The sequence below is a fragment of the Aristolochia californica genome, unplaced genomic scaffold, assembly GCF_029961685.1.
Source record: "Aristolochia californica isolate CCGP_79_NKW_82.1479 unplaced genomic scaffold, dmAriCali1.0.hap1 SCAF_7, whole genome shotgun sequence".
Classification (NCBI taxonomy): domain Eukaryota; kingdom Viridiplantae; phylum Streptophyta; class Magnoliopsida; order Piperales; family Aristolochiaceae; genus Aristolochia; species Aristolochia californica.
In genome coordinates this window covers 38055154-38078303 of record NW_027182268.1, presented here as the reverse complement: position 1 = coordinate 38078303, position 23150 = coordinate 38055154, and the positions used below count along the sequence as shown (strand labels likewise).

At 37.2% G+C, this 23150-nt stretch overlaps 4 protein-coding genes across 4 annotated transcripts; 3 read left to right on the top strand and 1 right to left on the bottom strand.

Moving 5' to 3' along the window:
• The first annotated feature begins 948 nt into the window (after positions 1-948).
• LOC137937618 (chromatin modification-related protein EAF7-like) lies at positions 949-4226 on the top strand. Its single transcript, XM_068782719.1, has 2 exons — positions 949-1124; positions 2447-4226. The coding sequence occupies exon 2, from the start codon at positions 2461-2463 to the stop codon at positions 3976-3978; it is 1518 nt and encodes a 505-aa protein (XP_068638820.1). The 5' UTR covers positions 949-1124; positions 2447-2460; the 3' UTR covers positions 3979-4226.
• An 808-nt stretch (positions 4227-5034) lies between these two features.
• On the bottom strand, positions 5035-15369 carry LOC137936156 (FACT complex subunit SSRP1-like). The gene is made up of 16 exons (XM_068780714.1): positions 15281-15369; positions 14851-15045; positions 13989-14094; positions 13474-13610; positions 12962-13045; positions 12762-12856; positions 12566-12674; positions 12267-12353; positions 12082-12174; positions 6832-7029; positions 6544-6695; positions 6226-6373; positions 6048-6146; positions 5726-5905; positions 5445-5523; positions 5035-5367 (listed from the first exon to the last, which is right to left on the bottom strand). Exons 1-16 carry the CDS (start codon positions 15332-15334, stop codon positions 5237-5239), a joined length of 1947 nt encoding a protein of 648 aa, XP_068636815.1. The 5' UTR covers positions 15335-15369; the 3' UTR covers positions 5035-5236.
• A 2138-nt stretch (positions 15370-17507) lies between these two features.
• LOC137937423 (lachrymatory-factor synthase-like) lies at positions 17508-17978 on the top strand. The gene has a single exon (XM_068782485.1). It carries the CDS (start codon positions 17508-17510, stop codon positions 17976-17978), a length of 471 nt encoding a protein of 156 aa, XP_068638586.1.
• Positions 17979-21516: 3538 nt separating this feature from the next.
• LOC137937422 (lachrymatory-factor synthase-like) lies at positions 21517-21996 on the top strand. The gene has a single exon (XM_068782484.1). It carries the CDS (start codon positions 21517-21519, stop codon positions 21994-21996), a length of 480 nt encoding a protein of 159 aa, XP_068638585.1.
• Positions 21997-23150: the final 1154 nt, after the last annotated feature.

Here is a 23150-nt window from a genome sequence, read left to right as displayed (position 1 = left end):
ATTTGAGAGTAATGGAGCAAGGAATTATTGAAACTCATAGGATTAAATGTTTATATCAAAAATTTTAATTTATAGTTATGAACAGTAGAATTTTAGTGTGAGCTTAATTAAATGGATTTGTCTGAGAGTTGATATTATAAAATATAAGAATGATGAATAATATGGTCGTGATTATTATTAAACAAGTGTAAACTATTTATAGAATTATATAGAGAGATCGTAGGTGATCAGGACTTTACAATTTGGGTCTATCTCTAATTCTATCATTATCTTTATATCTATCACTATGTTTATCTCTATCTCTATCAGATATTAGTATTACTCAATCTAAGTGAGTGATAATTACATTAATGATTATATCATTTTTAATAAATTATATAATAAACCATAAAGATGCGTCTCTTTTTCGGTGTTTTGTGGTGGAAAAAACAGGACCACTTTCTTAGTATGATAAGAATGGGGATTTTTGTCCCGTAAGCGCTCATCTATTTTAAATTAATAAAAAAACATTTTTAAAAAAATTTAAAAGGAAAAGGAGGTGGGTCTGTCTTCTTCCCCGGTGCTCTTTTTTTTTTTTGGAAATACTCTTTTTCAATGTTGTTGTTGATATTTAATTACTTGTATATTTTTTAGTACCACTCATTTGTATCATTTTTCATATGCTTAATGATTTAATTGGAAAGATTGACTTCTAACAATAATTAGTTCAAATTAGATGTGAAGGACTTAATTGAGCCCATCCACTATCCCTATGTATGCTCATCGCATCCATGAGAAGGCCCAAACTCGAGACGTCCATTTAGAATCTGCACCCAAGGCTTTGTACTACTTTAGAGAATGCAAGGGCATTATTGGAACATAATTAAAAAATAACCGCCTCATTGGGTTCATAACCTTCGGTTGGCTCTCTCATCTCTTTAAGCATTTTTACTCGCCGACGAACAAGATTCAACTGCTGTCTGCAGCTGTTTGCAGAAGCAAAGCGGCACACTCTCTATCCGGATTTCACTTAATACCGTCCTCCGATCTCAGCATCCACTCACAGTCTTTTCGGATCTGCTACCATCATCTTCTTCAACCGCTGATTTTTGCTCCGACCTCTGCATTTTGGATCTCCGCAATAGGTAACACGTAGCCTTCTGTTCCGTTAGATTCGTTCTTTTCTTTTTTCTTTCCGGAGAAAGAAATGTATTTCTAATTTCTTGTCTTCGAAAACGGAAAGCCACTTCTTGAGATCCTTCTTTATAAACTATTTTTCATAGGGCTCGTGTTGCGTTCAGTGTCACTGGATGTGTGAAACGGAGAGAATCTCTCTCCTCAAAGTTTTTTAACTGGATAGGTTCTTATAAATTTAGTTTGATGAGAATTAGGACATCTTTTTTTTTTTTTTCATATGAAATATAGACCGATTGTTTTTAAGAGTAAGGTGGTTGTATCATAAACTACCTCTGCAATTTTATAACCTGCTCTTTTACTAATCGATAATGTCTGTACAAGTGCGCTTGCGTATGAAGCTCTTTTAGAATACAGCAAGATCGGCTTTGCTGCTTTTCATTTGAAAGTACAAGATTTGCATTATCTCTCTCTCAACTTCCACGTAATTGTTCAGCATACCATTCAGAAACCTGAACGTTTTTTATTTTCTGTCAAAAAACACATGCTCTGGCATTTTTGCAGTATGTTGTTGATTTGACAGAGAATTTTATTCTGGAGTATTCTTCTCAGGAGAGTGGAGACCTATTATTTTAAAGACAGGCGGAAGTAATTTCATTGTCAGAGTTTTAAAAATGACTGTGTCCAGTGTTCTTAAGAAATTTTCTTGGTCAAATTAGACTCTGCAGAAGGCATCAAGAAATATTCCTTAGTAATTGAAAGCATGAAACTTTCGCAGATCCGATTCTTAGGCGGTGGTAATTTCAGTCCTGATGCTACCCTTAAAAGTGCTGGTTGAGAAAGGAAGTAGCATACCACTTTTGTTTTATCTCTCTTTTTTGCTTATTCTCTTTCGAAGTTACATGATTCATTCAGTTCTTCGCGCCAAGTGATTATTTGGTTCCATAGACCTCTGTTGTTGTCAATCTTTGCAAAAACTGCATTAGTTTCTCTGTTGTATGGTCCTCATTTTTAAGTTTGGGATCGAAGTAACTGACACAAGACTCTGTATCTAGTTGATCGACGAAAATTTCAGGGCAGGTTTAGCTTAGCGATTGTTGTGATATAAACTACCAATTGACGTGGCTTCAGTTTCCCGCCGATTGAAGGTTTAGTATTTCGAAAATGGTTCACCGATCTGAGCCATATACAGCAACATGGCGGTGATCCTTAAGTTTTGTTTTTACTTTCTGAGATCTCCTGATCGTGCAGGGAAAAGCAGTTCGCAAAACGTTGTGGTTTTCTTTCTTTTTTAATCTTATGAGGTGCTGATTTTATATATTTCCTCCACCAGGGCACTTGGAGAGAATGATCTTTGGTCAGTACTCTAGCCGGAATCAACGAGCAAAAGGTTTGAAAGTTAAGCATGTCTTTAAGATTGCTTTGCTTTTGGCTTTTTGTGTCTGGCTGATCTACCAAATCAGGAACTCGCATGAAAAGAGGAAGACTGATGTTGAAGGAATCCAAAACACCCTCAACGGAGGTGATGGAAACTTGGATTTTGGTCGCAAAATGAAATTCGAATTTACTGATGGGATGAGAAACAATTCAGATGACAGAAATTCAGACCAAATTATAGGAAATGAGGGGGCTGAAGATGATGAATTGCATCAGAAAACTGAAGAAAAGACAGAAGAGGAAAACCTGAATAGGGAACATGAAGAATCGCAGGGAATTGGCGTACATCCTGGAAAGGGAACTCTCGGCAATGAACAATATACTCAAGAAGAATCACAGAACAATGAAGAAAAGAACATCGATGATGTTGGAAAAAAGGAGGACGATACTCCGCAGGAGGAAAGACAGAATGATGTGGAAGACAGTTCAAATAATCAAATGAAGGATACTGAAGAAGATGCGAAGGAATCGAGAACTCGAGAGCCAAATCTACACATTCCTGAAGGAGAAAAAGAATTTGAATCCCAAGAGGAAGGTAGCGAAGAGAGAAAAAGGGAGCAGGATTCTCCACAGAAGAAAGAATTGCAGAGCAACGAAAAATACAATTCTAAAGACGGTAGCGAGGAAGAAGCTCCACAGGAAAATGAACAGGATAGCAACGAAGAAGATATTTCTGATAATAAATTTGCAACCGCTGAAGAGGGTGAAAGGGAGCTAGAAAATCAACAAGCAGAAGTCACGAGTGACCAAGAAGAAGATTCTGATGTCAGGATACTAAACGAAGAGGGTAAAAACGAGCAAGAAACTATAAACGAAACGATTGTGAACTGGGAAGAAGAGAAACCTGAAAGTGACAAAACGAAGGATCTAAACAAAAATACAAGTGAAGCAAAAGACAGGAGAATGGAGGAAAACTGGTACGAGTCAACCGAAACGAAAAGTCAAACAAACTGCCCAATCCGAGACATCATTATCAATAATGGGGGTAACTTTTCTGTACTACTCAACGAGTCAAGAGGTGAAACACAAGTGAGTAATTCAAAGGTAGAGAATATTTCGCGTTCCGATAATCAAGCTGAACCTGATGAAAGCACGACGTTTCGAGAAGAGGAAATTTCTAATCGGTCTCTGGCCGATACATCAACTCACAATCAGGCACTCGATGAAGCTGTTGGGAACCAAGAAGTAAATGAAACGGCTATTGATGAAACAACTGCTGCAACCCACCTTGACTCGAATTCCGACCCAAGGGTTGATGGAGAAGTCACTCTCAAATCAGCAGTCCAGACCTCCGCTGAGAGCAACACGGACATTCTCGAAGGGCAGGTTTCAATAGGCAGGATGTTTCCGGTTATGAAACTCAATGAGAAGTCAGAGGTCGGCAACAACGAAGGCGGATCAAGGTACGACTCTGTTTTCCTGGCCTAGATGAGACATCAGCGAAAGAAGACAGATAGGTTCCTCGAAAAAAGAACAACACCAACATTTCAGCGCTGCAGACAGCTTCAGTACAGGCTTACAGCCGTGGATAGGAATTTGTTTAATGTTTTGAAAGCCTCCCGGCTCAACTGTATGTGTAATATCCATCTTGTTTTCCGATTTGAAGTCACACTTGTATTTGTTCGAAAGATTTGGGGCACTATGCTGGCACTTACTTGATGGTCCATTTGGAATAAAAGAAACCACAAAATCTTTGATATGAGACCCTCCACTCCAGCATCTCTTGTAAATCAGGTGTGGGTTCCGGTGTCTTTCTTTCTTTCGGTACATATTCCATTGTCATCACTTCCATGCAAAGCGATTTTGAACGGATAATCTTTGCAGTGTTAATTGGCATTGCACTCGTAAATTGCGATGATTATGACCGTCCCGTTTGTTAGTAGACTATATGCGGTAAATGATGCAAACAGTGAAAAGATTCACGGTCCGATTGATGTTATAAAAATCTATGCGGTAAAGTGAGTATGGTTCAATCCTGTTTCAGGGCCAGTTGAAGCAGAGATCATCATCATCTTTTGAATAAAAATTTAAATAAAAGAACGAATTGAGGAGGACGAAGCATATTCAACTCCCACACCCTTTTCGTTGCTGACAACAGAGGGGATCCCTCACTTTCGATACTATCTAGTAGCAGAGGGGGAGGAGCCCCCGGGCCCTTGTAAACAGTTGGTGAAAAGGAACTGTGCCGAATAATAGTCCTAATATAATGAATAGCGGAAGAAGAGTAAAGTAATGTTTTGAAGGGATTCAGTAACGAGGAGGTAGGAGTGCCTAACCTACCTAAGTAAATCCCCGTGTTGTGTTCTCTTACTTTTGATTCCTTGTTGTTTACAGTATTTTGAGCTATGCTGCTCCACTCTGATGCATACCTAATAATTTGGTTGAAAATCTGACATAAAACTTTTGCAACGTTGCATTACTGCCCTACTTTTAAATACGGAACCGAAGCTAAAAAAGCACACACACTTGAGCAACAAAACAACGTTCTCAACTGCATGCCTCATCTTCTTAATGCGAGGTGACCAGAAACTTCCCGTATACTCTCTCTCTCTTCTGATTCCATCAAGAAGAGAAAAACTGGTATACAGCCAATTGAGCCGTAAAAAGGATAACAAAAACTTGCAAACGATAACGATATTGCATGTTATAAATGTGCCAGTTCTACTGTAGCTATCACTAAATTCTTTCACGTCTGAGCACTGTCCGACTCATTGCCGGAATCTTTATTTGTAGGAGTATTCTTATAACCGGCCATCTCTTCCTTGTACCGCTTCTGATCATCCCGAGCTTTTTGCTCATGGGGCTCCTTCTCCTCCGCTGAAAGATCAACAAGTATCACAATGTATTACAAATAGACAACAACCAAACACCGAATATAAGAACATTGGAAATACCTGTCATCTTCTTCCACTTCTCTCCCAGAGCTCTACCCACGTCTGTAAATGACAGTCCGGGATTATCTTTCTTTAGAGGCTGCAAAACACAAACATGGTGGTGGGTCAAGACTAATCCAAGTTCACCAAATCAAAGAGATAAAACGGCCACAACTAAAGAACAGGAACATCTAGCCCTCAAAGATAAAATGTCAACATGAAAGCCATGATACTAGGCATTACTACGTAAGTCTGCATGGGTATTTATTCCACAAGAACCACAGAACTGTAGAAAAACTTACATCTCTCTCGGATTGAGAGAAAAACATAAAACCAGACATCGCCCTCTTTGGTGCATTAGGATCTTTTTTCCTCTTTTGTTTTCTCTTCTTAGAACTCTCCTCATCCCCATCCTTGGCTTTCCTCTTTGAGGCAGGCTTGGAGGTAGCGCCTTCTTTCTTGCCTTCCTTCTTTGCAGGTTTCTGAATCACAGAGACCGTGTGTCAAAGTTAATAAGACATTCTCAGCATAAATCATGTGTCTTTCAGCATGTGAAATGAAAAGAGTACAGATTTTTAAAAGTGAAGAGACTTGATACAGTGAGAACAGGTGAAGCCTGCTTACTTCTTTGTAGTCTTTGCTCTCACTAGCATCTGACTCTTCTTCTCCTGAATCATCTGTTGGAGAGCCTCCATCATCCTTGTCCAAAACAAAATCTTCATCCTGCAAACAACCATATATCACAACGTCAAGCATCCTAGTCCAATCAGCAAATCAATCATACAAGATCAAAGTAAAGTACCTCTTCATCACTTTCATCACCACCAGCTGCATTTCTAATACGCTCAAGATGTGGGTCAACAGCATCATCATCATCATTATTGAGAACAGCTGCAACACCATCTGTAGTTTGCATTTCTCCAAGGTTCATGATTTTCAGACCCTTCCCACTGGAAAACATAATATAAAAAATTATGGAAGCGTGTTGCAACTAACATAACAGAAATACCTTTTGGACTATCTTCTAACAAGGCAACAGAACCCACTGTATTCTAATGCAATCTCAGCCATGCAATACGACAAGATCCTCACAAAAAACAAAAAGGTCACATAAACCTACCTAATGAAGTCAAAAAGGTTATGATACTCATTCCTCTGGATGTTCCGGAACAAATGCTCTTGCTCATTCTTCAATTTTACAAGCAGATCGAAATAGTGATATTGCGAACTGGAGGCTCCAGTTCCATGTCTCTCAAACTCAACATATTCAATCTAGGCATGAAATATAATACATATAAAAAAAATTAATGCCATATTAGATTAGTCAAGTAACAAGACACCATAAGGAACCGATATAATTCAATGGTAAACAGAAAGGCATGCCAATTTTTCTCAATTGATTTGTTACCTCATCATGGAGAATGAGTGTAGGGGGTTTAGGCAAAAAGAAGAAGCCTTTTTCCAGGGGATAGAGGACTCCATCTTCAGCTTTTAATGAAGATTTTACAGCATATCCATGTTGGCAACTTCTGAATTTTCCAGGTCGAGTGACTTTAGCTCCAGACAGACCACGCAGTATTCCAGTAAAGACTTCATGAATTAACCCCTGAAGATGAAACCCACTTAGTTGGTTAAATAAATGTCCATCAATGAGTCCAAAAAAAAATAAAAAAGGTCCATCAAACTGCAACTAAAGCCTCACACAAGAGACCTTTCCCCACCCCCAATGCAGAGTGATTGAGGCAAAGGCCCAACAATCCACATAACCTTATTTCTAATCAATCAGTGCCTGAAGGAGCACCAAAGTAATGCAGGATACACTCATATTTACTGACTAACAAAATCACAGTGAAGAGATTGACATTGTGCCACTGATATTGCCTCCTCCTATCAAAATCTCTTAAACCTAATTAATAAGACTCATATGTGATAAATGTGCTTGATACACCTTCAATGAAAAGCTTTTCAAGAAGGAATATTGTGTAGAATATATAAAAGTACGGAAATACTTTTTATAGCTAGTTTAGAAGTTCTAAGTTAAAAATTAGATAGCTCAGCCATAGGAACTAAGTCGGTGATTGATGCAGGATACACTCATATCCACTGACTAACAGAACCACAGTGAAGTGATTGACATTGCGCCACACTGATACTGCCCTCCTCCTATCAAAATCTCTTAAGCCTAATTAATAAGACCCACAGGTGATAAACGTGCTTGACACAACTTCGATGAAAAACTTTTCAAGAATAGAATAAATAAAAGTATGGAAATTCTTTTTATAGCTAGTTTAAAAGTCCTAGTTGAAAATTAGAAAGTTCAGTCATAGGAACAGAGCCGGTAAGCTATTTGAATTAGCATGCTTATAGCTCAATTCATAACAGGGAACTCAGTTCTCAGAGCTGCCTGTAAGCATGAGGGCGAAGACGAACGTTGTAACTCATGGGGGTGAAGACAACCATTGTAGCTCAGACTTAATAAAAATTACTTTTTTGCAGAATTCATTCACAATATAACTCTAGAATTAAGACTGAAATATATCCGAAGTTTCAGTTCAAAAATGGAAATTATAAAAGTACAGTTGTTACAATTTGAAGTATAGTTTTTGAGAAGTCAATGCAATTTATCTCTGAATACTAAAAGTGAGTCAACTCTTTTTATTTTCTTATATCATGTCTCACTTGTAATTGTGAGGACATGTAGGGGATATTCCACTGGTCAATCAAAGATCAAACAAAGATACAAAATGATAGCTGACCCAATAAACCACAATGGAAACAATTAAATCATAGTACATGTGTACCTGGCACACGAAAAAATGCCTAAAACCACAAAAGTGTACAATTAAAACTGCTTACATAGTGCGGCTGGAACAGGTACTGAGAAAGATTCATATTGTTGAAGAGCAAATAAGAAAATTTTTTACATGACTCTCACAAAAAGAAGTCTCATAGAGAAGAATTAATGTGGTGGATTCTTACCAGAGTCTCACAGGATGAGGTCTCACAGAAGAATCTCAGTTAAAGGTGTTTTAGTTATGTTAGTCTTCAATTTATGTTCAATTGTTCTAGGGCTTATCTTTAAGCTTTTGATTTTGGGTGTAACTGGGACAAAGGTAGTTTAATTGTAATTGGATTCTACTTGTTACCTCTATTATAAATAAAGGCATATGTACTCAAATTACAAGTTAAGGAAGTTTTTCCCTTTTCTAGAAATTCAACAAAGTATCAGAACTGGTTATGTGAGTTGAGTCGGTCAACCCACAGAGATAATGTGAATTTTTTTCTGATTTATTATCTCTAGTTCGTATTTTACCTTTTTCTTTCTTTCCTATCCAAGTACCCGCTGTTTTCTTGACATTCACACCTCCATATTGAGTTTTTCATATTGCAAATTATATATTGACGAAAAAATCTTCTAGTCTACTTTTCAAAGCAAAAAGAAATTTGGCAATTAGAGTTTTCTACAAAGAGAAATTGATATTTGAAACAGCAAAGGTCAGACTGTAAGAGAGGTTTGAGCAGCAGCAGAAAGATTCACTTTTCGAGCCATTTTAAGCCATAGGAAGACTTTATATGTCAAAAGAAATATTTGTAAGTCTATTTTCTACCTTATCAAACCAATTCTCAATCTAAGTTTTCTAGAGGGAGATATTAATTTCGCAAGGGTCACCGATCATGTCGGTCAAAGAAGAAAGAGTACTCAGTTCAACCAGATTGCAGAGTCCGAAATCTATCAGATTCTTTCTCTCAAAAGAAGTATATTTTATGAAGAAAAATTATACTTGGATGAAAGGTATCGAAGTCTAGTTTTAGAAGGAGAAAATTTCATGTCAATCTGATTTATATTTAAGGAGATATTCGCATTGGAGTCGATAAGGGTCAAACTACATAACGAAGAAAAACAAAAGGTCATAAAAGATTCAAGAACGAATCTTTTTATGTCAAATTAGATATCAAATCAAAGCTCTTTGAGTCTAGTTTCTTTAGCAACAAACCGTTTGTGATTCTGAGCAATATTTTAGGTGGTATCGATATCAGAAGTGCCAAAGGTCAGTTCTACCGAAAATCTCTATGTTTTTCTTATTTTCTCTCTTATTATCTCTCCATGCATTGACATGAATTGAGTTTTTTTTGTCTTAAAATCCGATTTTTTAAGCCAAATTTCTCTTCTAATAAGAGAGTTTTGCTCAGACTTGATCACTCCATGATGTGCTTATTCAAGGTATGCAATATCTTACTTCCATGTTGTTTTCAAATTTTGCTTTTTTGTTACTTGGTTGTATATCTTCCGCATAGTTAACTCCGAAAAATTATGGTCACCTAGAAGTTCTGCTATTATAGTTTCCCCTAGTTTTTTTTAAAAAAAGGTAGCTTTGGAAGTATGAGTGTTGCATGGTCACCTCCTCCCGGTTTATTTTTCTCTAGTATTTCTTCAATTTATCTTCTTGTGTTTCATTACTTCAGAGCAATGCCTAGACCCACTACCTGAAAAGTATAGGAGTGTGCCCAACTTCCAACTTGAGTCAAGTCTTTTATTCTTTACCAAATAGGTGATTTGTGTTTGAGTTACCCTTAAAAAGTGAGTAGTCCTCTTTGTTAAGCCCTAAAGTTGGGTTGTTTTTCCGCCTTTAAAATTGAGCACAATGTGTTTCAGACTATGACCATTTTGACTGGTGTATGGGGCTTTGTTGTACGGCTAGAAGTGGTTTTCTTCTCCCACTTTGTGTTTTGTTGTATAGAGCTATTTATCCTTTTTTCTCCCTAACTTGAGGAGGGAAAGTAGAAAAAGAAGTACAAGAAAGATGTATTTTGTTCCACAAGTTGTCGTAATTTTTATGTGACCAAAATATTCAAGAAATGGGGAAAACAAATAACGAAGATTTAAAATTTATGAAAACGTTTTAGCCAATGAAGATTGAAAACCAAGATTAAAGACCAAGAATCATTTTCATTGCAAGCTGAAGTTATAAACTCCAACTTGAAGGGCAGTGTTGAAGAGCAAATATGAAAGAGTCTTACATAACTCTCACAGAGCCAAAATTAATATGGCGGAGTCTTACAAGAGTCTCACAGGAGAAGGTCTCATGGAAGATTCTCAGTTAAAAGTGTTTTAATTATGTTAGTCTTCTATTTATATTCAGTTATTCAATTGTTCTAGGACTTATCTTTAAGTATTTGACTTTGGGTGTAACTGAGACAAGAGTAGTTTAATTATAATTGAATTCCACTTGTTTCCTCTATTATAAATAGATGCTTGTGTACTCAAATTACAACAAATTAATTAAGTTCTTCTCTTTTCCAGAAATTCAACACATACGGACATTGCTGTTCAGCATTTGAACTGAATTTTACCCAATTACCTACTATCCAGCTCTTCCCATTAATGCAAAATTTTATTCATGTAAGATTTTGAAAAATGACAATCAATTACTGCTTTATCACTTATTATACAAAAAGGACATAGGTAAGACTAGTTTCTTACATAATACCTATACCCATTTAAGGATACAGATACAAGGGGTAAATATATAATCTGCGCATCATCAAATAAATACTTCGAGAAACCCTCTCATTACTTTCTAATCTAGCTGCTAAAATAAAGATCACTTTCTATGCAGCCCTTTTACTCTCCAATGAAGGCTTGTGCAGAAGCTCAAACTCTAACTTACAAAAGAAAGTTGTTCCATTCTAGAAGAAATTTGTCTTCAAAACGATAAGAACCATATTGAAGAACAGAACTCCAAACAATCTATCCTTATTTGATTAGCAGTAAAATTGATCCCAATACCCGGTTAATCCTCAAATCAAGGAATTTTTTTGTTTTCTTTATTCTGGATTCTATTTACTATATTATCAGTTATTTATCAGATTTTTTTTCTTTTTTGACGCAGGATGTAAAAACAATTATCAGTTATTTATCAGTTATCTAACACTTTTCAAAAAAATAATAAACAGGTAACAAACAAATGATTTGTCCATGGACACAAAACCATCAATTCCTTTTATTACAAATTTACATCCCTAATCAGAATGGCTTATGACTTTCAATGCAGTACCTTCACCAATATTGGTATCTGAGCCAACCATTCACTTACCAGTATTGCAGACCCATAATAGAATAATGGCCACTTTTAGGATCATAAACTGTAAGAACCACATAACACAAATGATGGTCATGGAGAGGTCACACACCAAATACATGAACCCAACTCATAAGCCTAACAGTAAAAGGCCTAATTTAATGCCTATTCATATGTCCAATGTGGAGCCCACATCCCATGCTCAAATAAGCATACACAACCTCACATGCTCCACAATAATTTAGAATACGTATGGGCCTATGTTGTCCAACTAGAAAATGAATAGGCCCATATTGAACTAGTAGGCACATACATCCACACACTCGTGTGCCTACCCTCCACCCCCCTCCCCTCAACCACACATTCAAATACTTTCAATCCAGCAGAAAATAGTCGACATTTGTAAGAAGAATGAATGCATATGCGTCAGGATAGGCATTTTACTCATATAGTTGCTCCAGCCATATCAAATAATGCAATCAACATATCAAATCCCTCAGAAAAACATGTTATAATTAATAAACTGTAAACAGATACTAACTACAGATCAAAAGGTGAGGAAATGATTTGCTTAGTACCTTGTATGATGCTTCTAACTTGTCTTTGTATTTGGTATTCAAGAGGTCCTCATTCATTGTCAGAGAAGTTTCAACGACAAAATCTGTTTCAAACTTCACGACCAAAAGAAAGGAAAATAAAGCACTATTAGTTCCGAAGTAAATTACCAAAAGAACAATTAGTGCAGTGAACTAGACCACAATACCTGCAAAACGATATGGGGGTACAAAGTTTGGCCCTTGCGAATAGGTGGGTCAAGAGTCACAACAACAAAAGTATGTGGTTGATTGGACTGTACAAATTGCAACAGAAATGAAACAAAATGATGTGACAACCCAACAAAAATAACATAACTATAGGAACAAAAACCAAATATCACAGAAAGTGAGATAGGTATGAAATAATACAGCAAAGTAAAACTAGTATAACTAGGTATCAGAGAATCCTGCCAAACTAGTATTCAATAAATGTTGATAAGCTCTTAAATCAGGACTAATGCAGTACCTTAGGAAGTACAAAAAGGCGAACAATGCTGGTATATTGAATTTTAAAATCATTAGCCTGTCCTTGAAGCCTCAAGAATGACGAATGGAGTTCAACAGTGTACCGCCCTCTGCAAAAGTAAAGGTCAACATTAGATATACAAACTATTAGCTAATTACAACCAAACTTGAGGGCACAGCAGGATTATCAGACAAACCTAGGAGTAAGAATTGCAATGCCCTCAAACAAAGCAACAGCATCTTCACCAGATGCACCAACATCAGCCATAGACATGATTTTGTCTCGGAACACCTGTCATAATGCAAAGGAGGTAAAAAATTTGGATCATGAATAAATAAATAAAAACTCCATAAGAAGATATTACAACAAACCAAACAAAGTCAGCACACTTTTCACCTGAGCAGGAGGGTGATTTTCATCACCAACAAACTGTGTATTTGAATTAGGTACATGGAAACTTATCTCCATCAATGAATCTTTCTGTTAACATGAAATAGAAACTGTTAGAACAACAAAAAATTCAGGAAGGTAAATTGTTTGAAAGTCATTTACTTCAGATGACCACTTGCTTCATTATACTCTTAAAGTGCAACAGAAAGCCACCAAGATCAATTAGTCCTACATGTTCTTAAAATGCCTAAGATACATGCTTATTTGCAAACATATCATGAGATCCCATTTGCCAATGAGTATACATATACAAACATGCACAATTGTGAATGTGTCCATGTCTGCATGCCTGTGCATGCGGACACATACATGCAAACACATTAATAGCACTTGTGCATATTATGTGATTTTTCAGGATTTTGATCATAAAAATCCCTTTCCACTTCTGTTTCACGTACAACTAAGTTCTATGACTTGCACAAATGGTTGCCCAAGAAACAAAGGGTTAAGATACCAACCTCATTAGCCCCCCTTGTGTCATCAACATGGAACTCCAGTGATACATCATTTTTTCCTTGAAGCTGAGTTTGGGCAACATCAGCTAATGACACTTCAAATGCGTGCTTTGAACCCACTAAAAAAGTCAGTAAATTGCCTGCAAAAAATGTTGCACAAGGTTTTGGAAGAGAAAAAACAAGTCAAGAATGGGAAATCAAGATTGCTGAAATGAATCTGCACTGAAATGGACGAAGATGCATATATTACAACATAAAAGTGGAAGAGAAGAAGTACAACTTTAATTTGCAAAGGAAGTACTAAACACAAGAGCAGTCCACAAGCATCCATTAGCAATTAAGAGGCACAATCCAAGTGGAAGGAAAATGATCATTTATAAGTTTGTGCAACATAAACCAAAAAAGTCCACCTAAAAATGGTTGGAAAATATTATAGAGTGGAGTTCTGATGCTATGCAACTGTCTATGATGATCTACGAGGAAAAAAAAAAGATAGCAAGGTACAGATAGTCACTGACCACTTAAATCAACTTCACCCCAACTCAGGCCACTGATAGAGAGTTGTTTCTCCTCTGGTGTTATTCCGATAGTGCTTTGAATAAAAGCTGTCAGATTACTGACATCCTGATAAAGAAGTTAGCATAGGGTCCTTACAAAGTATTAAAGGACAATAGCATATGATAGATAATAACATATTCCAACTAACATAGAAACTCAAGGTAAACGAAACCAGCAAGCAAGAATATGGAAAGTCACTATTGACTTATTTGAAGGTTCAATACAAGATTTTCAATAGTTAGGATACTCAGGAAGCCATCAGATAAATGAAGCTGCCAAACTCTTCCTTGCCATGATTCGTCCCATAATTGTCATGATGTAACATTCCTCAGCACTATTTTTTCCTTGATTGGCTTATGGTAGTTAACACTCGTTTCAAGCCTTAGTGAAAAAATTAAACAAAAATGAACTCTAAATCTTTGTACCCTTCTTCATTTTGTTTATGAAGTTCCCGCAACAAGAATAAAAAACTGAGAAGAAAGTCTTGCAATCAGTCGTTTAAAACACCATATGGCCCACACAGATATTTCTAGCTAATTACAAACACCCTTCAAAGCTGGAACTGTTCACATTTTTTTTGTCTAAAGTGACAGAGCAACTTAAAATAGCACTAGAATGACACTCACGTAATTTAAAGTTTAAAAACTTCCAGAAAAATTTAAAGACGATTTTCCCTGCAAGAAATAGAACTGCCCATCTCAAATAATACCCATATGCTCATTTCGGTCTGTTGCATCCAAACAGCTATCAATACATATATTTTTCCCGGTTCTCAGCATGAAAAGGAGTGAGAACATAACTTTCCCAAAAGAAGCAGCATACCTGTTCACGGAAACCAGTGAATTTGTAGTATAAGCCGTCCTTGCCCTTTACACTGACCTCAAAGGTTCTAGGTATCTTCATCCATGAAACAGCAAGGATGTTTGCCTTTTCAAGGTTCAGAACCCTTGCTTCTCCCTGACCTCCGATTTTCTTCCACCTGATCCCGGCCGAATGGACCGTAAGCTGTCCTGGGTTCTGCGTTTTGTGAAATGAACCATCAGAAATTTTTGTCATTCCCAAAATCTTCCTACGTCTTTAAATATGCTACCCTTATAAACAAAGTAGCAATAACTATACCACAAAATTCGAAACCCTAGGAAATTTCTCAATCCACACATTCAATCGCTTGGAAGGCCAATAAATGGACACCAGTAAACACGAAAAATAAAACACAAAACAGTAAGAAAAAACTACGGGAATTATAACTCACCGTACCACCCCGGCCTCCCAGGAGAATGTTGTTGAAGACAAGCCCATCCGCCATTTTCACGAGAACAGCCAATTCTCGAAGTGTTCTTAGCCCGGGAAGCGAACGGATTTTCTTTTTAAAGTGCGCACTGCGCATGTACACAGATTGGAAGATGGACGGGCCGGGGCGGGTTTTAGTATAAAACCCAACTCCGACCGCAATCATAATCAGAATAACACCAGTCCCGACCGGCCTGTTTAATCGGATTCAATCAAAAGCGGTCCCCATCTTCTTACCGCAATCATATTTGCCTCGATCTTGCATAGATTTGGCCCGGATAATTGAGATCTCCATCCTTACTTTTAAGTGGGTTGGATCCATTTAACCTATCATCTTTAGAGGGGAATGCCCCCTCACTCCCCTTATTAGACATAAAAACAAGGGAGGTCTAAGTGTAACATATTTATTGTATTCATATCTCTGTGTATTAACTGCAAAAAAGATAATGCGAACGAAGGAAGCACTGCCAGAGTGACAGATTCGGAAAATCACGATATCTATTATTTATAGGTCTCACTGCACCTCACCGTGTCTCACTCTTCTCACTCTGCTTACTCCTCTTCTTCACTTGCTACCTGTACCCCCTTTCAAGTTTCTAACCATGGCTTTGAAACTTGGCCAGTACATACCACATTTTGGCCGACATCTCGTATCACGGCTATCTAATCCACACTTTTCTGTTAGGTTTCTGTCAATGTTTCTTTATGGGGGAGTTAATACACAATTTGAAATAAAATGAATTGATTCAACTTCAACTCATGTTTGGGTGTTAGTATAGATGAGTTCAAGTGGCTAGAAAACAGATTCAAGTGTTAGTGCCCCCAAATGAAAAATATGATATAAAAAAAAAAATGAGTAACCTTTTTATAATATACTTAAATAGAACATATACCTAAATATATAATTAACAAAAATAAACGTGGTTACTACATTTATAAGTGATTTAACGTGTAGTATTATAATATATTAATATCCTAATTAACAAAAATTATATTATATTACTTAATGATTATAATTTATTTAAAATTAAAACAATAATTACGTGTGACTATAATAAATTATACAAAAGTAAGAAAAAAATTAAAAAATAACACAAGAGAATATAATAAATAAACCTAATGGTTTAATTAATTATAACAATTGGATAATTAAACCAATTAATGATTACAGTTTATTATAAATTAATATACTAATTACGCGTGACTAGAATAAATTATTTAAAATAAATACAAAAGTTAAAAATAACATAAGTGAATATAATAAATAAATAAATTATTTTTTAATAACATAAGATATAGTTTAACATTAAAACTCACTATTTTAATAAAAAATAAAAAATACATAATAAATTAATTAATTAATTAATTTATCAATAACATAATATATATTTTACATATTATTAAATAATAATATATTAGCAACAAAATAAAAAACTAATGGTTTAATTACTTGGATAATTAAACCAATTATGACGATGGTTTAATTTTTCTTAATGAAAAATTAAACATCGTCTTCATCTTCCTCGACAACGGGCCAGTGGGCAATGGTGACAGAGGCGACGCTCCGATGGTACGCCGAGAGGGAGAAAATAGGGAGGCCAAAGGGCTATGCGACAGAGGTTTGGCCCCCCGTGCTCTGCGACGGAGGTCGAGAGGGAGAGGAGAGGGAGGACGACCGACAGGGGTGGGGGAAGAGGGAGGAGAAAAAAAAACACTTTGCCGAACGATCGCGGAGGGAGCAGAGATCTCCGGGAGACAAAGGCCGAGGAGAGGGAGAGCAGAATAGCGGGGGGGGGGGGGGGGGGGGGGGCAAGAAGCAACGCACGTCGCACGTGGAAAGCTTATGATTTGTAAAATAGGTAGGAAACAGTTTTCCCTCGTGTTGACCTAAGCGAATAAAATGGTGTAATCTCACTTCAATTCAAGTCTCTCTACATTACTATTTAATTACAAAATTACCCCTCACTTAACAGCTTGAAAACAAATCAAAAACATATTTGAAAAAATAGTTAATATATGAGAAAAAGTCGAAAATTTGGTTGAGGGCGTTTTGGTAATCGGATATTCTCAATGTCCTTATAGAAGGAAAGGTTTGTCACCGCTCTCCCTGCCCTGCCCTGCTTCTGCAATTCACTCCCATCTCTCTCTCTACAATCCTCCCCTGAAATTCTCTGCCTCTCTGCTCACTAATGGCTGCTGAAGATACGTGGGAGGGAAAGGCTAGCGCCAAGGTAGAAGGCGTCTCTCCGGACAAAGTTTGGGCGGCCATAGACGATTACGCCCACTTTTACAAATACTTCCCAAGCCTCGACACCACGACCATCGAATCCGGAGAGCCGGGTAAACTCGGTTGCGTCAGGCTCTGCAGTGGGGATCCCCTCCCCGGCTCCCAGGAACGCGCCTTCACCAACGAGAAATTGGTGGCGTATAACCCGGTGGAACGCACTCTGAGCTACGAGGTCCTCGAGAACAATATCGGGTTCAAGGATTACGTGGCGACCCTGAAGGTGTTACCGGAGGAGGATGGAAGCACCATCGAGTGGTCCTTCACTAGTTCGCCCATGCCGCCCCCCGGATGGTCTGTGGAGAAGATCACCGGTTACATTTCCTTCTGTGCCAACTACATGGCAGGGAAGATCGTCGAAGAAGCTAAAGCTTAACATGTCTCGTTTCTTGCTTGTGTGTTTTCGTGTGAAAGTGCTTGCGGTTACGTTTGTCGAGGTTGCCTTAATGCTACTACGAGGGTCTGTTATGTTTTCTAGATCCCTGAAATAAGATATTTCTAGTATCAATAGTTCATTGTGTTCTTTCTCCATGGTCGATTGTCTCATGATCTCATCTATTAATTATTGAATTTCGTCCATCATATCCTTACATCTTCATCTACGGCTAGGTCGTAGAACTGAAATGGAAGTAATCAGAGAATAAATAGGATATAATCTGAGTATAAATTGTGAAAAGAACTGTATCAGATATACAGAGCATAACGGCCTCATAGATCAGATCGAGATATACAGGGCACAACAGGCTCATAGTATTACGCCAAATTTGCATTTTACAGTCCGGAGCAATCGTTACAGAGCAGCAAAAGTAGACTTTAACGACAGTATTGTCCTTTTATTCAGTAGCCGAAGGCCACAATTGCAGTTGGATAGCTTTCGTGGTGATAACGCAAATAATTATGGCGACTGCAACTTGCTCTGGTAATAGTTCTAGAAGTTATGACTGGGTACTCGCTAGTGGCTCCGATTCAAAGTCTGGAGACCCCAGGCGTGCCCTCGCGTAGGGGTGGAGGAGAGCTTGAACCTGTTTATGTTCGAGTCGAACTTGATTTAAATATTTTGAGTTGAGCTTTGAACCGAGCCTCGTCTCGAGCCTAAAATTGTTATCGAACTCGAACCCAATGAGTTCGAGCCGAGCTTCGAGTCTCAACATATATTTAAAATTTTTTAAAAAATATATTGAATAAAATGTATATAAAATTATGCATACATTTTACATAAAATTGGGCATAACTTATATATATAATATGTGTATAAGATTGGGCATAACCTCTACTTAAAATTGAGCATAATCTCTATATATAATATTTGTATAAAATTCGGCATGACCTCTACTTAAAATTGGACATAATCAATATACATAATACCTGCATAAACACTCCATAAAATTGTCTATATATTCTATAAACACTTCATGAAATTGTTTATACACTCCATAAAATAATCTAAACACTCCATACACTATATAACATTATAAATAAACTCCATACAATAATCAAACACAACAAAATTAAATAAAATATCACTATCAATTTACAATCACCCAAATAAAAATTATAAATCCTTTAAATAAAATCCTATTACTATTACAGACTTACTAGAAAATTACAAGAAATATTTTAAGTTTTTCTTAGGAAAGTTAAATGGACCTCTTATTGCCTTTTCTAAGGAAATAAATAAAAATTAATAATGAATCTAATATATTATTATACTTATTGATAAATTTTTAATCACATCAAATGTCAAACACAAAATTGCTATGAAAATTGCCTCATGCTCAAAGTATTATATCATCAACTGTCAAATACTTATTCAAAATTTTTCTATATGGTTTTCTAACCCATATTGGCAAGAAAATCTTACTTAGAAAATTATATGATTTTTTAAAAATAATTTATAATTAGAAAAATATTTTAAAAAATAAGGCACTAATGGTCCCTATATTTCTATTAAAAATGTTTTTTCAACATTTATTGAAAAAACCACTAATAGTCTCTAGAAACGTATTTCTACTAAAAGTTCTTTTCAATTTATTTAAGAGCCATGAGGAAGGGACAAAGAGTTTTTTTTTTCCTTATTTATGATCTCGCACGTAGGGGTGGCTTTGAATAAATTATATATAAAATTATGCATACATTTTTAAAAAATATAATGATAGGGGAGGTTCAGGATTGAATTTCAATAATGGATTAAAATGCACCAATATTAATATTTTTTACTCCAATTGTTGTCTAGCTTGTTTTGTAATTTTTGAATCTGGCCATAATTTATTATGGCCTCCTTAGTGCCCCTAGATAAAAATTTATATTCTAGGAAAAACTAAAAATATTTTTCCTATGATACATATTCCCAAAAAACTTTTAAATAAAATCTTATTACTATTAGTGACTTATTAGAAAATTACATGAAATATTTTAAAATTTTCTTAGGAAAGTTAAATGGACCTTTTATTGTCTCTTATAGGGAAATAAATAAAATTAATAATCAATCTAATATATTATTATACTTATCGATAAATTTTTAATTAAATAAAATATCAAACACAAAATTGCAATGAAAATTGCTTCATGCTAAAATTATTACAGCATCAACTGTTAAATACTTATTCAAAAATTTTCTATACAGTTTTCTACCCCATCTTGGTATGAAAAATCTTACATAGAAAACTATATGATTTTTAATAAAAAAATTTAATTAGAATTTTTTTTTTTAAAAATGAGACACTAATAGTTTATAGAAAATTATTTCTATAAAATTTATTTTTAATTTTTTCCACAAGAATTTTTTTTTTTTTTTTATGAGCTCGCATGTGCGAGTTCATCTTCTCGCGAGGGAGGGGGGAGATTATTTCTCCCCTGTTTTGGTTTTCCGCCGAGACGACGTGGAGGGAAGGGGGTTACGATGCCGGGGAGGACCTATCGTTGGGGATGACGGCCACGACGGAGGCGGCGAGCAGCTGCAACGGCGGTAGAGGCGGCGACAACAACCGATGGGAGGGGTCGACGGTGACGAAGGGGGAGGAAAATTTTTTTCCCCCCCTCGCTCTCGCTCCCGCTCCCCCGCTCGCTCGCGATCCCGTTACTGATCCATACCGATCCGACTCACTTCGAGCCGGCTCGCGAGCTAACGAACCAAACCTAGCTTCGGTCGAGCTCGGCTGGTTTACCTAAACGAGCCGATTTCTGTGCTCGAACTCGATCCAGCTCGGCTCGAACTCGATAAACGAAGAATCGAACCGAGCCGGCTCGGTTCAAAGCCACCCTTACCCTCGAGAAGCCAATCGACAATCATCGATGTCTTTCTGGAGAGTTCAGAGGAGTCGCACCGGGAGGACGACAGTGGAATCTACGTACCATCGGGGCGGGCCCTGTGCCGAACTCGAGTTTGCGGAATACCAGTGGACTCTGCCTGTGATCTCATGAGCTCCGAGGCGAGGCCTCAGTTTACTTTTTACTCACCGGCCGAAAAACCACTCGAAATATGATAGGTCTGAGCCTCTCTGAAGATTTCTGCTCTCCTCGTGAAGGATGATAGATCGTATCAATGGCAGATTCTTCTACTTGGAATACCTTAAAACCTAGGAGGCATGGGTTATTTGATTCTTTCCCTTTTTTTCTTTTTCTTGGGTTGTCTCCTTATTTGACTGGAGTCTGTCGCATTAGTTAATAGATTTGAACTACTTTGTGAAAGGCTCAACGGCCATTAATGGACATGTCTGAGCTTCAACTAACATTAACCAGATGCTTGAGATTGTTTAATTTATGAGAATCCGACTTAAAATACCATATCATATTATTTTAAGCTGGTCAACTCTGAACGCACAGGCCATTTGTTTGGTAATTTCATGTAAAGCCGAAAATCAGCTATATTTGATTGCTGGTGCGCCTTTTCTCCCCAGGAGAAACTTTGCTTGAAAATGGCGCAGACGGCAGAGGCACCCAAGTGGGTAGGCAAGGCCAGTGCAAAGGTTCCCGGCGTCTTAGCTGACACAGTTTGGGCACTCCTGCAAGACTTTGGGGCCTTATACAAATGGATCCCAAACCTGGATTCCAGCGATATTATAGAAGGAGAATTAGGGCAACTCGGCTGTGTCAGGCTTAACGCTGGTCCGCCCATCCCTGGCAGCGAGGTTGGCAGCCATTCCAAGGAAAAGTTGATAGCCATGGATCCTGTCCAACGCAGTTTAAGCTATCAGGTTCTTGATAACAACATCGGCTTCAACTATTATGTTGGAACGATCACGGTCTCGCCGGACGGTGATGATGCCTGCACAATCGACTGGTCTTTCGAGGCGGAGCCGATGCTGGCTTGGACCCATGAACAGATTGTGGAGTATGTGGGACTTGAGGTGGAAACCATGGCGAAGAGGATGGCGGAAGCACTCAAAGCCGAATAAGTGACTTTTTCTTTTCATCGTCTCTTCCCAATTCTCATGTGATCCTCTACTGTTGTTCTTAGTTCTTAATTCCAAATTCTGCTGCCTTTCTTCCATGTTTTTGCTTTGATGGGTGAAATCTTTCTTTCCATCTCTGTCTTGGACTCTTACCAATTCCGGATTGCAAGTATCGAAGGGAACGAAATGAATTATTCTCATAATCGAAATTCCTGAGAAAAAGAGGAACATCTTTTAGCGTTTTAAGGAAAGTTGCGTGAGTTTGTGCATCGTCTTTCCCGAATCATTCCAACCAAAGAGGCAGGGAATTTTTTCTTTTTTAAAAGTTCCTCATCAAAAGCTAATTACACGGACCCAGAAAATGCTAAAATTACTGTTATTTTTCAAAAATTGCAAATCACTCATTTTAAAATTTACTAATTTTATTTTTATTTTCCACATATATAAGAAATCTATATATCCAAATAAAAGAACAAAAACTTATTTTTTTATTCTTTTTTCTCTTTAACCTATTTTGGTTGCGGCACGATGATTCTGACAATGCCTCTTGGCTTGCGTAACGGATGGGCCCACTCGTCACTGCCTCCAAATGTGGTGTGGAAATTGGGAATTTTACATTACTGCTCTCTACTTTTCAAATCCATTTCTGCCTTTTGACTTTTAAGAGATTCCCTCCGGCCTCTCCAGATTGCTCCACTCTCACGTGAACCTGCCGAGAAAATTGTTTCACGTTGAAGAAAGTCAGCAGCCACTACGCTAAGTGGGAAGGTAGGACCGTTTTTATGATAAACGGTTTTCTCATTAATCGTGGTCTCAACTCCTGGCAGTTGCAACTTCTTTGGTAATACGAAGCCACGAACAACCTTGATAGGAGGTTTGCTTCACATTGTATTTTTGGTCCCCTGTCTCGTCACTCAAGCACCTTCAATTGAGTCATCGCCATGAGTGTTGAGAGATCGGAAGTGCCAAACAGAGAACAAAGAGAAGGAATTTGAAGCGTATGAAAGGAAGTATGATTTAACTTCCGTTTAAATTAAATGATAAATTTCATGTTCTAAAAAATTCGTGTTTAGGCTTACAGTTGGTATCAGAGCAGACCTCTGATCCAATGTTTCTATTCCGAGAGTCTCTGTGATTGTTTTTAGTGTCTGTTTTAA

What these genes read in the sequence shown, in the direction of transcription:
- LOC137937422 (XM_068782484.1), top strand. Translation starts at nt 21,517, where the DNA reads ATGGCGCAGACGGCAGAGGCACCCAAGTGGGTAGGCAAGGCCAGTGCA.
- LOC137937423 (XM_068782485.1), top strand. Translation starts at nt 17,508, where the DNA reads ATGGCTGCTGAAGATACGTGGGAGGGAAAGGCTAGCGCCAAGGTAGAA.
- LOC137937618 (XM_068782719.1), top strand. Translation starts at nt 2,461, where the DNA reads ATGATCTTTGGTCAGTACTCTAGCCGGAATCAACGAGCAAAAGGTTTG.
- LOC137936156 (XM_068780714.1), bottom strand. Translation starts at nt 15,334, where the DNA reads ATGGCGGATGGGCTTGTCTTCAACAACATTCTCCTGGGAGGCCGGGGT. An exon ending in AAAATCACCCTCCTGCTCAG is followed by an intron (nt 12,857 to 12,961) that starts GTGAAAAGTGTG and finishes GCATTATGACAG; the next exon opens with GTGTTCCGAGACAAAATCAT. An exon ending in TCTCTCAATCCGAGAGAGAT is followed by an intron (nt 5,524 to 5,725) that starts GTAAGTTTTTCT and finishes TGTGTTTTGCAG; the next exon opens with CCTCTAAAGAAAGATAATCC.